Genomic DNA, 13,902 nt, shown 5'->3' with positions numbered 1-13,902 from the left:
ATGGGCGGCCGTCAGGATCAGGCGGTGGCGGAGTACGACGGGTTCAAGGTGCTCAAGCTAGCCTACCATCCATACCGTCTACCCCACTGGGAAGACAGATATGGGGACGGCCGTAATCGTCATGTTAAGCAGCAAGACGGGGAGGCGGGCTCCCGGTTCTCGATGTGCGTCTTCCTCCCGGACGCCCACGACGGCCTGTCAAGCCTCGTGGAGAAGATGGCCTCCTGCCCCAGCTTCCTGTGGGACCACATGCCGACTGAACGCGTCGAGGTTCGCGAGTTGCGGCTGCCAAAGTTCAAGCTCTCCTTCTCCAGCAGAATCAATGGTGTTCTCAAGGCGATGGGGATCAAGGCCGCCTTTAAGCCAGGCACTGCCGACCTCTCAGACATGCTGGAGGGCAGGACCGAACTGGTGTTGGAGCATGTTTTCCACAAGGCGGTCATCGAGGTGAACGAGGAAGGCACAGAAGCAGCGGCCTCTTCTGCTTGCATGATGAGATTGCTCTGTTGTAGTTATAGGCACCCTGTCAATTTTGTCGCCGACCATCCGTTTGCGTTCTTTGTGGTGGAGGAGGTGTCTGGTGTCGTCATCTTCATGGGACACGTTCTCGACCCAACGAAATCAGAGTAAACGTAGTGAAGTTTTGTGGTACAAGTAGAACCGTACCGTAGAACGGTTGAAGCCGCTCGATGTGGAGGAGTTGCTTCACGAAGAATGCATGCTCTGTTTGTTTGCTAGGTGGCCGGCCGCTGTCGCCAGCTTGGCTGGTTGTCGACTGCCGGGCTAGGGCAACACGATGGATGCAGGCGGCGGCGGCATGGATACGCGCGGCGACGAAGAGGTTCGCGTGGAAAAAAAGAAGACTGCAGAAAAAAAAACGTCAAATGGGATCAGCATTTGATTTTTTAGAAATCAAATATTAGGAACTATTGGAGATGAACTTCTTTTTTTCTCCTAAAATCTTTTTAGGAGTCGATAAATATAGACTTTTTAGGAGGAATATTTAGGGAATTCTTGGAGATGTGCGTAAGCACATTGGAAGCAGCAATTCTAGCAAGGACTTTGACGCTCTCCCGTCTCCCATAGTGTTTGCTTTGAGAGGCAAGTCACTGGGCAAACTAGTCAATTACATCCAAGAAACTCGCTGCAGTACCGGGTGAATACATGGAGCCAGCTTTCCTGCTTTGTGCATTGATTGATACGGAATGACACCGCCGATTTATGCGCTCTATGAAACCTGAATGCTGTGAACTCGTCCTATTGGCCAGTTTTGGTCCTGTGCCATTTTTGGCGGTGCGAGCCTCAAAACGTGTTTTTTCTTTTTCTTTGGGAACTCATCTGATCTCGTGGGACTAGTAGATCCAATGTAGATTTCTCGTGGAATAAGTTTACTACTGAGGTAAGATAACGTCCCTCTATTTATATGAGAGTTACTTTCTATCTTCTACCTTAAATTTTTTTCAAACCCCTTGTTGAGTAACACTTCTCTTGACGAGATCTGATGGCGTTCTAGGTGGTCTTGTCAACCTAGAACATTCTATCATGCATATCTCGATGGTCTTCCCGAGATCAGCAAACAACAAGCGTCAAATCAGTCTAATTGACATGCTGGCCGGCTTCGGTGTTTAGACCTAGCTTCCCTGCGTGTCTAGGCCTTATGCAGCTAGCTTCGGACGATTTAGCCTCTACCGATGTCTGCTGATCAAATTTAGCGTCAACAATTACGCAGGGGGCCAAGGCTCGAATTTCATTTTCCACTAAACAACGGCTAAATAATAACCTTGTGCAATGTATTTTTTTTAAATGTTTGTACACCTTTTCTGATTGTAATATATACGCGGTAGGATCCTTTTGTGCTTCAAAAGTCGCGTAGTGTTTACTAGAATCTTACGACCACAACATTTTGTAGTCTTTTTACAAGATATAAAGCTAAGGACGATATATTTTTTTAAGAAAAAGGAATGCATGTAGCTAGAGCCTAGAGCTACCTTTCGAGTGAAAGCATATCGCTCAAATTTTATGTTTTTCCGTAGCTGTGACAACTATATACCACGCCAAAGTATCTCAAAGCAAACCCAGCGGACACAAATTTTTCACAGATTAGAGAAAATAAATTATTCAACAAAAACAGCAGCAAAAGCCCAATAACAAATGATCCTTCGGGGACAAAATATGCTCAGTTCCACTCAAATCATTTGCCCATTCGGAGATCACTTCCACGCAAATCTTTTCCCACTCCACCCTAATGATTATCAATTACATAAACAAGGGACAATCTTCGGCAGCAGCATCTGGTAAGAGTAGTTTGGGAATTTCAGTTGGCTATAAAGGGGAGGAATGCAGGAGTCTGAGGGCAAGCTAAACGAGGAGCTATCAAGCAACGCGTACCAAGCAGCGCAAACAAAGCTCCGAGCTTCGCCATGAACTTGGGTAGCAGCAGGGGTGGATCTACGGGGGGGGGGGGGGGGGGGGGGGGGGGGGGGCTGGGGGGCTCTAGCCCCCCCTACAGCTGGTGCATCAATGGAAATATGGGAAGGGTGATGGAGAAGAAGAGGTGGGGGAAAGAAGAAAAATGGAGAGAGAGAGGAAGAAGAAGAGATCAGCCCCCTCTTAAATCTTGTTCTGCATCCGCCACTGGGTAGCAGGACCCCGGCGACGATCCGGTGCAAGTACTGCAGCGCGTGCCTCACTGTGTGCCCCGGCGAGCGCGCCATCCAGTGCACGCAATGCTGCGGCGTGACGCGCATCCGGCGGTCGGTGTCCTCGCGGCTCCCATTGCCGGAGCCGACGAGGCCGGGGGCGGCGCCCATGGCGCCTTCCCGTGCGCCCACGGCAAGAAGCGCGCCGTCTCTCTCTCTCTCTCTCTCTCTCTCTCTCTCTATATATATATATATATATATATATATATATATATATATATATATAACTACTACCTTGTAGCTGGCTATAAAATAACTTATTCCGTAGCTACTATAAGTTACGATAATTACTATATTAATTTATAAGATTACAGTAATTCTTTACTAAGTGGCTATATATATATATGCGCGCGCGCGTGTGATGCAATCCTGCATGCATTTCGATCTCTCTCAAGAAACTAATTGATGCATGGGGGCAACTCCGGTGCGTGCCGATGACCAGAAGGACCTGCCCGCTGGACTCATTCCAGAAGGGCCCCATCCTGGACGACGAGATCAACGAGACCATTGTCCGCCCGCTGGTGCACGGCGCCAAGCTGCACGCCGTCGTCGACGCCTGCCACAGCGCCACCGTCCTCGACCTCCCCTTCCTCTGCAACATGTCTAGGACCGGGAACTGGCAGTGGGAGGATCACCGTCCCCCGTCGGGCGTCTGCAAGGGGACGAGCGGCGGCCAGGCGGTGCTCATCTGCGGCTACAGCGACGGCAAGACTCAAGATGGCAACAGGTACCCGAAATCCGAGTACCCGATGGGTTTTACCCGATAAGGAGACGGGTATGGAAGACATTTTGCACCCACGGGTACGTTATTGGACGAATTCTTGTACCCATCGGGTATGCGGGTACGGGTGTGGGTGTATACTACCCATACCCGCATACCCGCGGGTAAAAAAACCCGTATAAATAATAGAGAGAATTCCTTATTTGACACTGGGAAAATGAGTCGTTCCTTTCTTGGCCCTGAAATTTTCTTCGTTCCCTATTTGACACTCACTTTAACTTTCATCCCTAATTTGACACTACCGTCAAATCTATTAGCTAACGGTGTTAACTGGCTGTTAAAAGATATTTTTGCCCCTAAAAAAGCGGCGAAGCAAATTTGAGAGGAAAAAAAAACTACGTCTTTTTTTTTGCAGCTAGGCGCATGCATCAGAGGCGGGCGCATGTTTTTTTTTCTCTCAAATTTGCTTCGCCGCTTTTTTTCCTATGGGCAAAAACGTCTTTTTAACAGCCAGTTAACACCGTTAGCTAACGGATTTGACGGTAGTGTCAAATTAGGGATGAAAGTTGAAGTGAGTGTCAAATAGGGAACGAAGAAAATTTTAGGGCCAAGAAAGGAACGACTCATTTTCCCAGTGTCAAATAAGGAATTCTCTTTAAATAATATCCAACCTCTGCAATTTTAGCCCATATAAGCATATGAGTATATATATTCCAAAACTCCCTCAAACCCTAATCCTCATCCTCACTCCACTCCACCAGCCCATATTTCTGTTTTGCTGCTTTATTGTTGATTTGTTTTGCTGGAAGCTATTATATTTTGGTGTGTGAACTCGGGTATATTGTTGGGTAAGAATTACCCGTCGGGTAAGAATTACCCGTCGGGTACGGGTATGGAATGAATTTTCTACCCGCCTGCGGGTACGGGTAACCCGACGGGTAAGATTTTGATCTGGCGGGTGCGGGTACGGGTGGCCAGTACCCATCGGGTACGTACCCGTTGCCATCTTGAGGCAAGACCAAGTTCAGCGTGGTCAGTGCACACTGATCCTATACTTCCACTACCGGAAACAGAGACTTTGCCGAGTGTAAAATTCTTTGCCGAGTGTTAAAAATCGGGCGCTCGACAAAGACCTTATTTGCCGAGTGCTGCACTCGGCAAATACCTTCTTTGCCGACAAAGAGTTCTTTGCCGAGTGCCGGGCACTCGGCAAAAAAATACACTCGACAAAGGACTTCTTTGCCGAGTGCTAGACTCTCGGCAAAAGCGTGGCACTCGGCATAGGATGACCCGCGTAACGGTGTTCGGCCACGTCCTTCTTTGCGAGTGCCTGCTGTTAGGCACTCGGCAAAGATTTAATTTTTAAAAAAAATTCTTTGCCGAGTGTCTCAGATCTGGCACTCGGCAAAGATTTAAATTTTTTTGCCGAGTGTCCCAGATCTGGCACTCGGCAAATTTTTTTTAAATACTTTGCCGAGTGCCCCTAGCACGGCACTCGGCAAAGATTTATTTTTTTTAAATGTCTTTGCCGAGTGTCCTGTGAAGGCACTCGGCAAAGAGGAATTTTTTTTAAAAAAAATCAAAACCCTCTTTGCCGAGTGTCTTATTCGTGACACTCGGCAAAGACCCCCTTTGCCGAGTGCCATGCCCCGACACTCGGCAAAGGTTTTTTTTTCCTCCAAATTTTTTGTGCAGCCCTTTTAAAGCACCAGGAACTCCTAGTTAGAATTTAGGGATTTTTTATGGCTTTTTGATATATTTAGTTACTTTATTTCATTTACTTGAATTTTTTCGAAAAATATAATTTTGAACTGCACGTGGTACGAATAATAGAATTTAATGATTCAAAAAATGATAGTCATGTTACTGAGTGTAGTGTGAGGCCGTATCCAGGAATGGACCTGAAATTTCGGACATCTTGTTCACGAAACATGACCGCGAACTTGCGTGCGAAGTGTTTTTAAATTCTATAAAAAGCAAACGAAGTCCGAAAATCATGAAACTTGTTGAGATGTCGTGATATCATATGCGGAGGCTATGATAAAAATTTCAGAAGATTTCGTGCACATTGTCACGTACGATGCTTACAAACCAGGACATCTCTACAAACCGCGTCCTGCAGCTACAGCTACTCCTGTGAGTATGAAAGTTTTTTACTTTCGCTTGTGCTTTGCTTGTAGAGCCTTTTACGCCAGTGCCATTAAAAAAGATGGCCTAATCGTCAATGCCCCTATAAAGTTGGGTCTATCACTGTCGTCCCTGGGTTTGGAAACTTCTTTCGCCCAAGCCATTCCGTCGCCTCTCCGCTTGTTTTTCGCTGTTTGGGAGGCCTGACATGTGGGGTCGGACATGGGAAATGACCCAGTTGCCCATGGGTATTGAGACAAAACAGGTCTCCGTGTTGACCGGTATTGACCGCTCTCACTCTCCCCATCTCGCTCGATTCCTCCTCTGTCCCCATCCCCCAAGCCCTAGCGGCGACAGGACAGTCACTGGCTGCGGTGGCAGCGGGGAGAGAAGAAATCAATCCCTCGTTCCTGAGCCTCGGCATGGGATAGTGGTGCAACGAAGATAACGTTGCTCATCCTCTGCATTGGCGGCCCATGGAGGCGAACACGGCGACGGCCGACCGACCTTCCTGGTTCCGAGAAGGGTGAGTTCTATTTTTCCCCCTTGCTTGCTTGTTCGTGGTGATTGTGGACAGTTAGGTCTAAGTGTGTTATGTGTGATTGCTGCCTTTTGTGATCGTTGTTGTTCATCTGTAGGATGGATCCAAATAGTAGCTACAACATAGAATTTTGGATTGTTGCTGAAAATACTCATGCGCCGTGGTTTAGCTTGAACGAAGTTCTGGATGCTGATGTTGCAAACTACTCAAATGTGGTGTCTGGCATTGTGGATAAGTATCCTGGGCATTATGGGGATGTTTTCAGTCTGTTTTACTGGTGCCATGACACAAAGATGAACATCCCCTTGACCAATGACCAGCAGTTACTTGAGATGTTTGCCAAAAATAAAGCTAGCAAGTGCTGTTACATGACTTTAGCCTACCATAAACCCAACACTGACCCTCCTGTCATTCCTTCTTGGGATACCACTGCTAAGCAATCTGTTGAACCCACCATGACTCCTTCCATGCCTTGTCCTAGCTTTGCAGAACCAAGTCAAACAAACAGTGAAAATGCAGATGATGCAGTCCTTGCAAACCCAAATCCAGAGAATGAGTATGTGGGTGTTGATGAGGAAGGGTTGTACATTGACCTTGGTCCACGGCACCCACCACCTCCACAACCTCAGTCTCAGCCTCAACCTACCAGCACACAAAATGAGTGCCCAACTCCTGATAGAGCTGCATGCAATGAAAGTGACAGTGATGATAGAGTTGTTTCTGATGATAGTCCTGATAGAGCTGTTTCTGATGATGACTATGAAATTGACCCTGATGACTTAGATGAAATGGTGAAAGACCATGAGCCTGATCTAATGGCACCAGCTGATTATGATAGAAACAACCCCTTTATGGTTGTAGGCAGTATGTTTGCAGACATGTTTCAATTTAAGATGGCTTTAGCTACTCATGCTGCAATAAGAGAGAATCAGTATTTTATTCAAAAGAGTGATACAGGAAGGTACAGAGTGTACTGCCACTGGAGGAATGATGGTTGCCCCTGGAGAATCCATGCATCAACCATGAGGGATGGTAAAACAATTCAGGTGATATATATGTTCATTAGTATTTAGCATTGTTCTTTGTTCATATTTAACATAGTCTACTACCTTAACTTTGATGATTTGATTCACAGGTTAAGGTGAACCTAGCCAGCCATGACTGTTAGATCAAGAGGAGGACTGGAGTCCCTATTGGCTGCACCCAGTACTAGGTTTGTGAGAAAGTTATGAATTGGCTCAAAGAAGATGGAACTTTGGGTACTACTGAATTGATCAAGAAACTCAAGGAACATTTCAAGATGGAGATGCCCTACATAAGAGTGTACAATGGTAAGAATCTTGCCATTGATAAGATTTATGGTCCATGGGACAAAAGTTTTAACAACTTGTATAGATTTAAGGCACAGATGGAACTTTGGGTACTACTGAAGCCACAGCTGAAGCCACAACTGAAGCCACAGACAGTGCCACAGTGATGGCATCACTGAATGAGCAGAGAAGCAGCCAGGTTGCCAGTCCAAGGAGGAGGAAGATTGGTCTCAAGAAGAAGCTCACTCCAAAGAAGGTTGCTACTTCCACTCCACAGGGTGCAGCTGACCCATCCAGCCCAGCAGTAAATACCAGAGACAGGAAAAAGCTTCATCTTGATTAAAAAATAGGTGACTCAACTCTTGTCCTTTTGAAACAACTCATGTTGGAGAACACCCATCTTTTGTGAACTTATGCCTGTCATGTTAACATTATGTTGAACTTATGCCTGTGATGTGAACTGATGACTGTGTTGTGAACTTATGGCTGTGTTGAAATACTATGTTGAACTTATGCCTGTGCAATGTTGGTATCATCAGTTTGGTCAAATGAAATGTTCACCATAAATTAGCACTGTTGTGTGGTCTGCAATGACATTCCAACATTGATTCATTCATACATGTATATAGATGAGCACAACCAAACACACAAACACACACCTACTTCTTCATTATTGCATACAAGGCAAGAAAGATGGCAACAAAGACTAGCTTCTCAATCCATTTTAGCTACTGCATAACATCATCAGCTCTGTCTTCCACTCCACCTCTAGCAGCAGCCTGGGTAGCTTCATGGATGATGGGCAAATGAGCTGGATCTGCAGTAGGTCCTGCTGCAACTGGCTGCAGAGCCACTGGAGCTGCAATTTGTGCAGGAGTGACATCTATCTCATCCTCCCACTGATAGAACTGGCAACCTCCAGCCTGAGCACAAAATGGTCACCAGATTGTAGGAACCAAGCACTTGAGAAGTAGGAACAAACAAGAACATGACCAATAAACAAAGACATACCGAGAAGTATGGACACTTGTGGAAGACACGCTTGGTGTTCTTGCCGGTCATCGAGGTGAATCGATTGGCAAGCACCCTACAGTTGGGGCAAAACACCCGCCCGGTGAGCCGCCTCTCATAGCTACTGCTTGAAGCTTCAGACATGGTGAGTGTTGAGAGAAGTGAGTGGTGAAGAAATGAGGAGTGTACTGCCTAGGGGAGCCAGGGTCATTTTGGCACCAAAGCCAACAAGATTGGCGCCAAAACCCACCTGAATGGCGCCAAGAGGCTAGGTCCTGGGAGTGGCATAGAAGAAACACATAAGTTTTCAGTCATCCTCTTACTCCCCAGTGGCATTGAAGTCTTTTTCCACCTCCGTTACCCACCGTTAGTAGCTATAATTGACAGAATGGCTTGGGCGAAAGAAGTTTTCAAACCCAGGGACGGCAGTGATAGACCCAACTTTGTAGGGGCATTGACGATTATGCCATCTTTTTTAATGGCACTGGCGTAAAAGGCCCTTGCTTGTATGGCCTCTACCTTCCTAGATTAGCTATCCAAATAATCTTGTCTCACATGCAATCTTTTCTCCTTTGTGCAGTTTCCATCTGACGATGGTTCGAATAATCCACCTCATGCACCTCCGAATGATGGAGCTGGGCCTTCACCACAGTCGCCTTGGCCGAGATAAGTGCACATTGTATTTTTTTTCATTTTTTGTTCACTTTGTGATATACTTGTGATGCACTTGTGAACTTTGATGGACTTGTGGATTTATTTGGATGGACTTAAGCACTTATTATTATATATGTGATATATATTGTGATGGATGTGATATGTGTAGATGGATGTGTGGATGGATGAGATATATATGTGATGAATGAGATATATATGTGATATATGTTTGTATGAATTTATTTGTCATGATGGAATGTAAAAAAAAATTAAAAATTATAGTTTTGGGTCACTTTGCCGAGTGTTGCACTTGGCAAATGACCCCTTTGCCGAGTGCAATGGTCACAGCACTCGGCAAAGCTGGAAAAATGGGTGTCCAGAAAACCATTTTTCCAGCTTTGCCGAGTGCTGTGACCATGGCACTCGGCAAAGAAATTAAAAAAAAAATCAAACTTTGCCGAGTGCCGCACAGAGGCACTCGGCAAAGAAATTTTTTTTAAAAAAAATTCAAACTTTGCCGAGTGCCGGACAGAGAGCACTCGACAAAGAAATTTAAAAAAAAAATTTAAACTTTGCCGAGTGCCGGACAGAGGGCACTCGGCAAAGAAATTTTTTAAAAAAAAATTCAAACTTTGCCGAGTGCCGGGCAGAGGGCACTCGGCAAAGAAATTTAAAAAAAATCCTTGCCGAGTGCCTGAAGGGTTGGCACTCGGCAAAGAATTTTTTTTAAAAAAAATAAAAAATCTTTGTCGAGTGCCTGCAGGGTTGGCACTCGGCAAAGTGACCGTCAACGGGACCGGCGCCGTGACGGTCGCTTTTCTTTGCCGAGTGTCCGATAAAAGACACTCGGCAAAGAAAGCTTTGCCGATTAATTTTTTGCCGTGTGTTCTTTGCTGAGTACAATCTAGCCTTTACCGAGTGCCTCATGCACTCGGCAAAGAACCTGAATCCAGTAGTCTTCTATGGTCGCCATGAACGTAACTGACGCTCTGATCTCTTCCGATTGGTTTGACACGCGACACACCATGTTCTATTGCAGACGCCGGAGGCCTGCGCGACGGTGGAGGCCATGACGCACAGCTTCATCAAGGCGGTGGAATGTGAGCCGCAGGGGGTCACCTACGGCCGCCTGCTCACCTCCATGAAAGCCATCATGACCAACGCCGGCGGCTGCAACCAGCTGCAGGGTCCTATCGGAGCCGGCGCGCCCGCACGCAAGGTCGCAAACTTCAGCGGCGTGCAGGTGAGGCTCTGGCCATCGCGATACTGATGAGCTGAGCACTGACTTTGTTGTCTGTCCCTGACATGCAACTCATATATGCAATGCATGCATGGCTCGTCTTGCAGGAACCTAACCTGTCCTGCTCGGAGATGTTCGACGTCTACCGCGAGCCCTTTGCGCTGTAAGAGCCTCGTCTGGCTTGCCATTGCAGACTACATACTGCCGTCTGGACTCTATAAACTGCCGTGTCGTCGGAACAATAAACCAGATGGGTTTAAGGATGATATATGCTTGCTTGCTAATGATGTGTGACTAATTGTCTATGTGTCAATAATGTGTGCTACATGTCACCGGACCTGAGGCAAGCTCATAGCTTGTGGACGACCTGGTTCATCATATCGTCCATGGCTCCCGAGCCTACTGTACCTTATGGCCCATTGTAACAAGGCTATTGTTTCTCTTTTATATAACTCTATATAAAATAAACTAAGTGTTACGATACTTAGGGACTGTTTGGCACAAGCTGTTGTAAGCTGTTTTATTTACCAAACACTCATTTCTAAAATAGCTTCACCCATGAAGCTGTTTTTCTCTCTTTCACAAAGACATGAGTTGGGATGAAGCTGAAAAAAGTAGGTTATCCTAGCTCTCTCCCTTATTTATCTCTCCCATCCATGCATGAAGCTGTTGGTGAAGCTGTTTTGCCAAACAGTTTTTCCAAAACAGCTCAGCTTTACTTAGAAAGTTGCTTATGAAGCTGTTTTCAAAAAAAAAAAAGCTTTACTAGTGAAGTTAAGTTGTGCCAAATAGGCCCTTAATATCACATTCAGAGATTGATCATAACTTCATATAATAAAAAATAAATCACATCGAAACCGATGAGATGGGTGTGGTGGAACTGAAGCCGTTTCACATTGGCATTTGGCATTATCTTGTCAAGAAAACAGGACCTCAGCCTTCTTTCACAGGTCAAAAGTGTGCTTCTTTGAGCACAGAAGAGTCCTCAGACGTTTTACAAGAGACTTCTATGGTCCGTGTGATTACAAAGGTTTTGTTACAATACAGGTTAGAACAGTTCAAGAGCCAAGGAAACGGCAAAATTGTGAACCAAGCACAAGATGCCCTAGCTCAGAATTTCCAACAATCATTGTAGCTTGACCTCCTGAATTAATAGGAGAAGGAATGTTAATGATTCTACAAATTAAACCAACTAGTATTTATGAAATAAGCACTTCATCAATTTCTAATAAAGTCTGATGACTGGCAGGATCTTATATATGAACAACAATTCAATTGAACTACTGAAATGAAACTTCTGAACTTAACAAGCAAAAAAGGATATACATAACTATTAACTATTACGATAGATGGTGAGGAGGTCAATATATATAATCACCTTATATAATATTTTTGTGGTAACATATTTATTCTTAACAAATCGGAAGCACCACAACCAATTCCTACCTTTCCCCCAATTGAAGCACTTGAAGCCGGTTCCTGAAAAAAGTCAATGATGCTCTTGCACACCTCTTTGGACTTCTCTAGATTGGCCGCATGCCCAGCGTTTTTTACGACTACTAATCTAGAATTCTCCCCAAGATGCCTGAATAATAATATCAAATTGCAGTTTAGCAATAGATAATGTGTGTTTGATACATCACCCTGCATGCCATTTATAATCAGAGGGAAGCACCAAACTTACCTCTCCAACCTATGCGCCAGCTCCATAGGAAAAACCTGATCCTTCTCTCCCCAAATGATCAACGTTGACTGCATGCATAGTTGGGCCAGGAACACCATCAATAGTTGAAGATTTTCAGAGTTGCTTGAAATTAAAGAGAGAAATGTAAGCTACCTGATTTATCTTTGGAAGATCTGATAGTTTCCTATCGTTGATGAGAGCATGTAGAAGATCGGTCTTCTCCTGAAGATGATCTGAGCCCATCACCTGATGCATCATCAAATTCATCAATCCAGATGTGTGAGAGCCAAAATTAAGAAAACGAAATTGACAGAAAAAAATTAGAAGAGAGTAATCATAGGAGCGGACATTGATGTAATCCTTGAGGAAGCAGGAGGGCATGATGGGTGGAGGCCGGACGAAGGTCAGCTTCACGAGCCGCCGCACCTCCGCCGGCCGGCGGGGCACGAGCAGCTCGGCCGCCTCCCCGACGTCGGCGACGGGGAACAGGCCCGCAGCGAGGTCCCCCTCCTCCAGGCACACCCCCGACGACACCAGGACCACCCGTTCCACGGCCTCCGGGTACATGGCCGCCATCCGGTAGCCGACGAAGCCGCCGTAGCTGACGCCGACGACGGCGAACTGGCGCACGCCCATGCCGTCCATGGCGGCCTTCACGGTCCTGGCCTGGAAGGTGTCGGACCGGTCGGGGACCGTGGACGAGGAGGCGCCGAAGAAGAGGAGGTCCGGGACGATGGGGTCGAGGCCGGCCGCGAGGAGGCTGCGGAGGTACGGGGCCCACTGCCACGTCGCCGAGGCGCCGAAGCCGTGGAGGAGGAGCACGGGCCGCCGCGCGGGGCGCGGGGGCGCCCAGAGGTGGACCACGGTGCTGGTGCCGGCCGGCGAAGGGAGGTGGACGGAGAAGGGGCGGAGGCCCGCGGAGAGGAACCGGCCCCGGAGGAAGCGGTCGCGCGCGGCTGCGAAGCTGAGGAGCACGCACGGGCGCCGCCGCCGCGGCTGGTCCACCGGCCCTTTGGGAGGAGGCAGCCCAGGCGTCGGCTTCTCGGAGGGGGTGGCGGTAGGCAGCCTAGGCGCAGGCGCCGGCTCCTCGGAGGGGGTGGTAGGCAGCCCACGCGCCAGCTCCTCGGCGGGGGTGGTGGCCATGATCGGCGACCGCCGGCGCGAGGGGGGCCCGGGCTCCGGCGATCGCTGAGGCCTGGGGCGATGGGCTGGGGCGCTGGGCAAGGCGAGGAGGGACGGCGGGGACGGCGGTTTAAATGGCGTTGCTATTTTTGGCGGGCCGTGGGCTCCGTCCGTTGTTGGGCGTGACACGTGGACCCAAATGCCAACTTGGGAGGATGCCTTTCCAAAAAACTAATTTTTAAGCCACAAGCCTAGATGATAATTTGGGGTGGGGGTGGAGGGTTTTGATTAGTCTAGAAACACTAGTACTATAGAAAGAACCTTGTCAAATTTTATATGTGTGCCTCTGACTTAACAGCTAAGAACTCACGTATTACTATTTCTAACCAGCTTATGACAGATAACATGTTGTACATTAATTAACTGGTATGAGATGAGATGGGTGTCAAAGCTTGGCTGTCCGCCGTCGAGTATTTTGTCTGGTCACTAACGCTGTAACAGAACCGACCAATTATACGAAATTAAGTAAGAAAATCATCCGCCAGAGCAGACGATTTAACAAACTTAAGCCCGTATAACCCGGTAGTCCGTGAAATCACAAAGGATTTCAAACCAACTTCCATTCCAGCCAAGATCGTAATGAGTTTAGCGGTCACCATCACATATTACATAAAAGTTTGCATCACGGATACATCAGAGTTTCAACATAGTTATTACAACACCTAGTTCGAATAAAAGTAGCGGAAGTCATTTGTTCAAACCACACACACTCACGCGGAGTTTAAATATAGTG

At 47.0% G+C, this 13,902-nt stretch overlaps 3 protein-coding genes across 3 annotated transcripts; 2 read left to right on the top strand and 1 right to left on the bottom strand.

The window, feature by feature from the left end:
- Positions 1-630, top strand: LOC136465439 (serpin-Z2A-like). The gene has a single exon (XM_066464171.1). It carries the CDS (start codon positions 1-3, stop codon positions 628-630), a length of 630 nt encoding a protein of 209 aa, XP_066320268.1.
- Positions 631-3,133: 2,503 nt separating this feature from the next.
- On the top strand, positions 3,134-10,470 carry LOC136465428 (metacaspase-1-like). Its single transcript, XM_066464168.1, has 4 exons — positions 3,134-3,426; positions 7,588-7,597; positions 10,103-10,306; positions 10,411-10,470. The coding sequence occupies exons 1-4, from the start codon at positions 3,134-3,136 to the stop codon at positions 10,468-10,470; spliced, it is 567 nt and encodes a 188-aa protein (XP_066320265.1).
- A 648-nt stretch (positions 10,471-11,118) lies between these two features.
- Positions 11,119-13,208, bottom strand: LOC136497870 (uncharacterized). The gene is made up of 5 exons (XM_066493752.1): positions 12,336-13,208; positions 12,141-12,233; positions 11,988-12,055; positions 11,750-11,888; positions 11,119-11,447 (listed from the first exon to the last, which is right to left on the bottom strand). The coding sequence occupies exons 1-5, from the start codon at positions 13,128-13,130 to the stop codon at positions 11,430-11,432; spliced, it is 1,113 nt and encodes a 370-aa protein (XP_066349849.1). The 5' UTR covers positions 13,131-13,208; the 3' UTR covers positions 11,119-11,429.
- Between the last annotated feature and the right edge of the window lie 694 nt (positions 13,209-13,902).

Source organism: Miscanthus floridulus, chromosome 1 (genome assembly GCF_019320115.1).
Source record: "Miscanthus floridulus cultivar M001 chromosome 1, ASM1932011v1, whole genome shotgun sequence".
Taxonomy (NCBI): domain Eukaryota; kingdom Viridiplantae; phylum Streptophyta; class Magnoliopsida; order Poales; family Poaceae; genus Miscanthus; species Miscanthus floridulus.
This window is presented reverse-complemented; position numbering and strand designations above follow the sequence as displayed.

Coding starts and splice junctions, on each gene's coding strand:
- LOC136497870 (XM_066493752.1), bottom strand. CDS start 13,130: ATGGCCACCACCCCCGCCGAGGAGCTGGCGCGTGGGCTGCCTACCACC. Junction 12,234..12,335: donor TCCTCAAGGATTACATCAAT/GTCCGCTCCTAT, acceptor ATGATGCATCAG/GTGATGGGCTCAGATCATCT. Junction 11,889..11,987: donor CTGGCGCATAGGTTGGAGAG/GTAAGTTTGGTG, acceptor ATTATTATTCAG/GCATCTTGGGGAGAATTCTA.
- LOC136465439 (XM_066464171.1), top strand. CDS start 1: ATGGGCGGCCGTCAGGATCAGGCGGTGGCGGAGTACGACGGGTTCAAG.
- LOC136465428 (XM_066464168.1), top strand. CDS start 3,134: ATGACCAGAAGGACCTGCCCGCTGGACTCATTCCAGAAGGGCCCCATC. Junction 10,307..10,410: donor CAAACTTCAGCGGCGTGCAG/GTGAGGCTCTGG, acceptor CTCGTCTTGCAG/GAACCTAACCTGTCCTGCTC.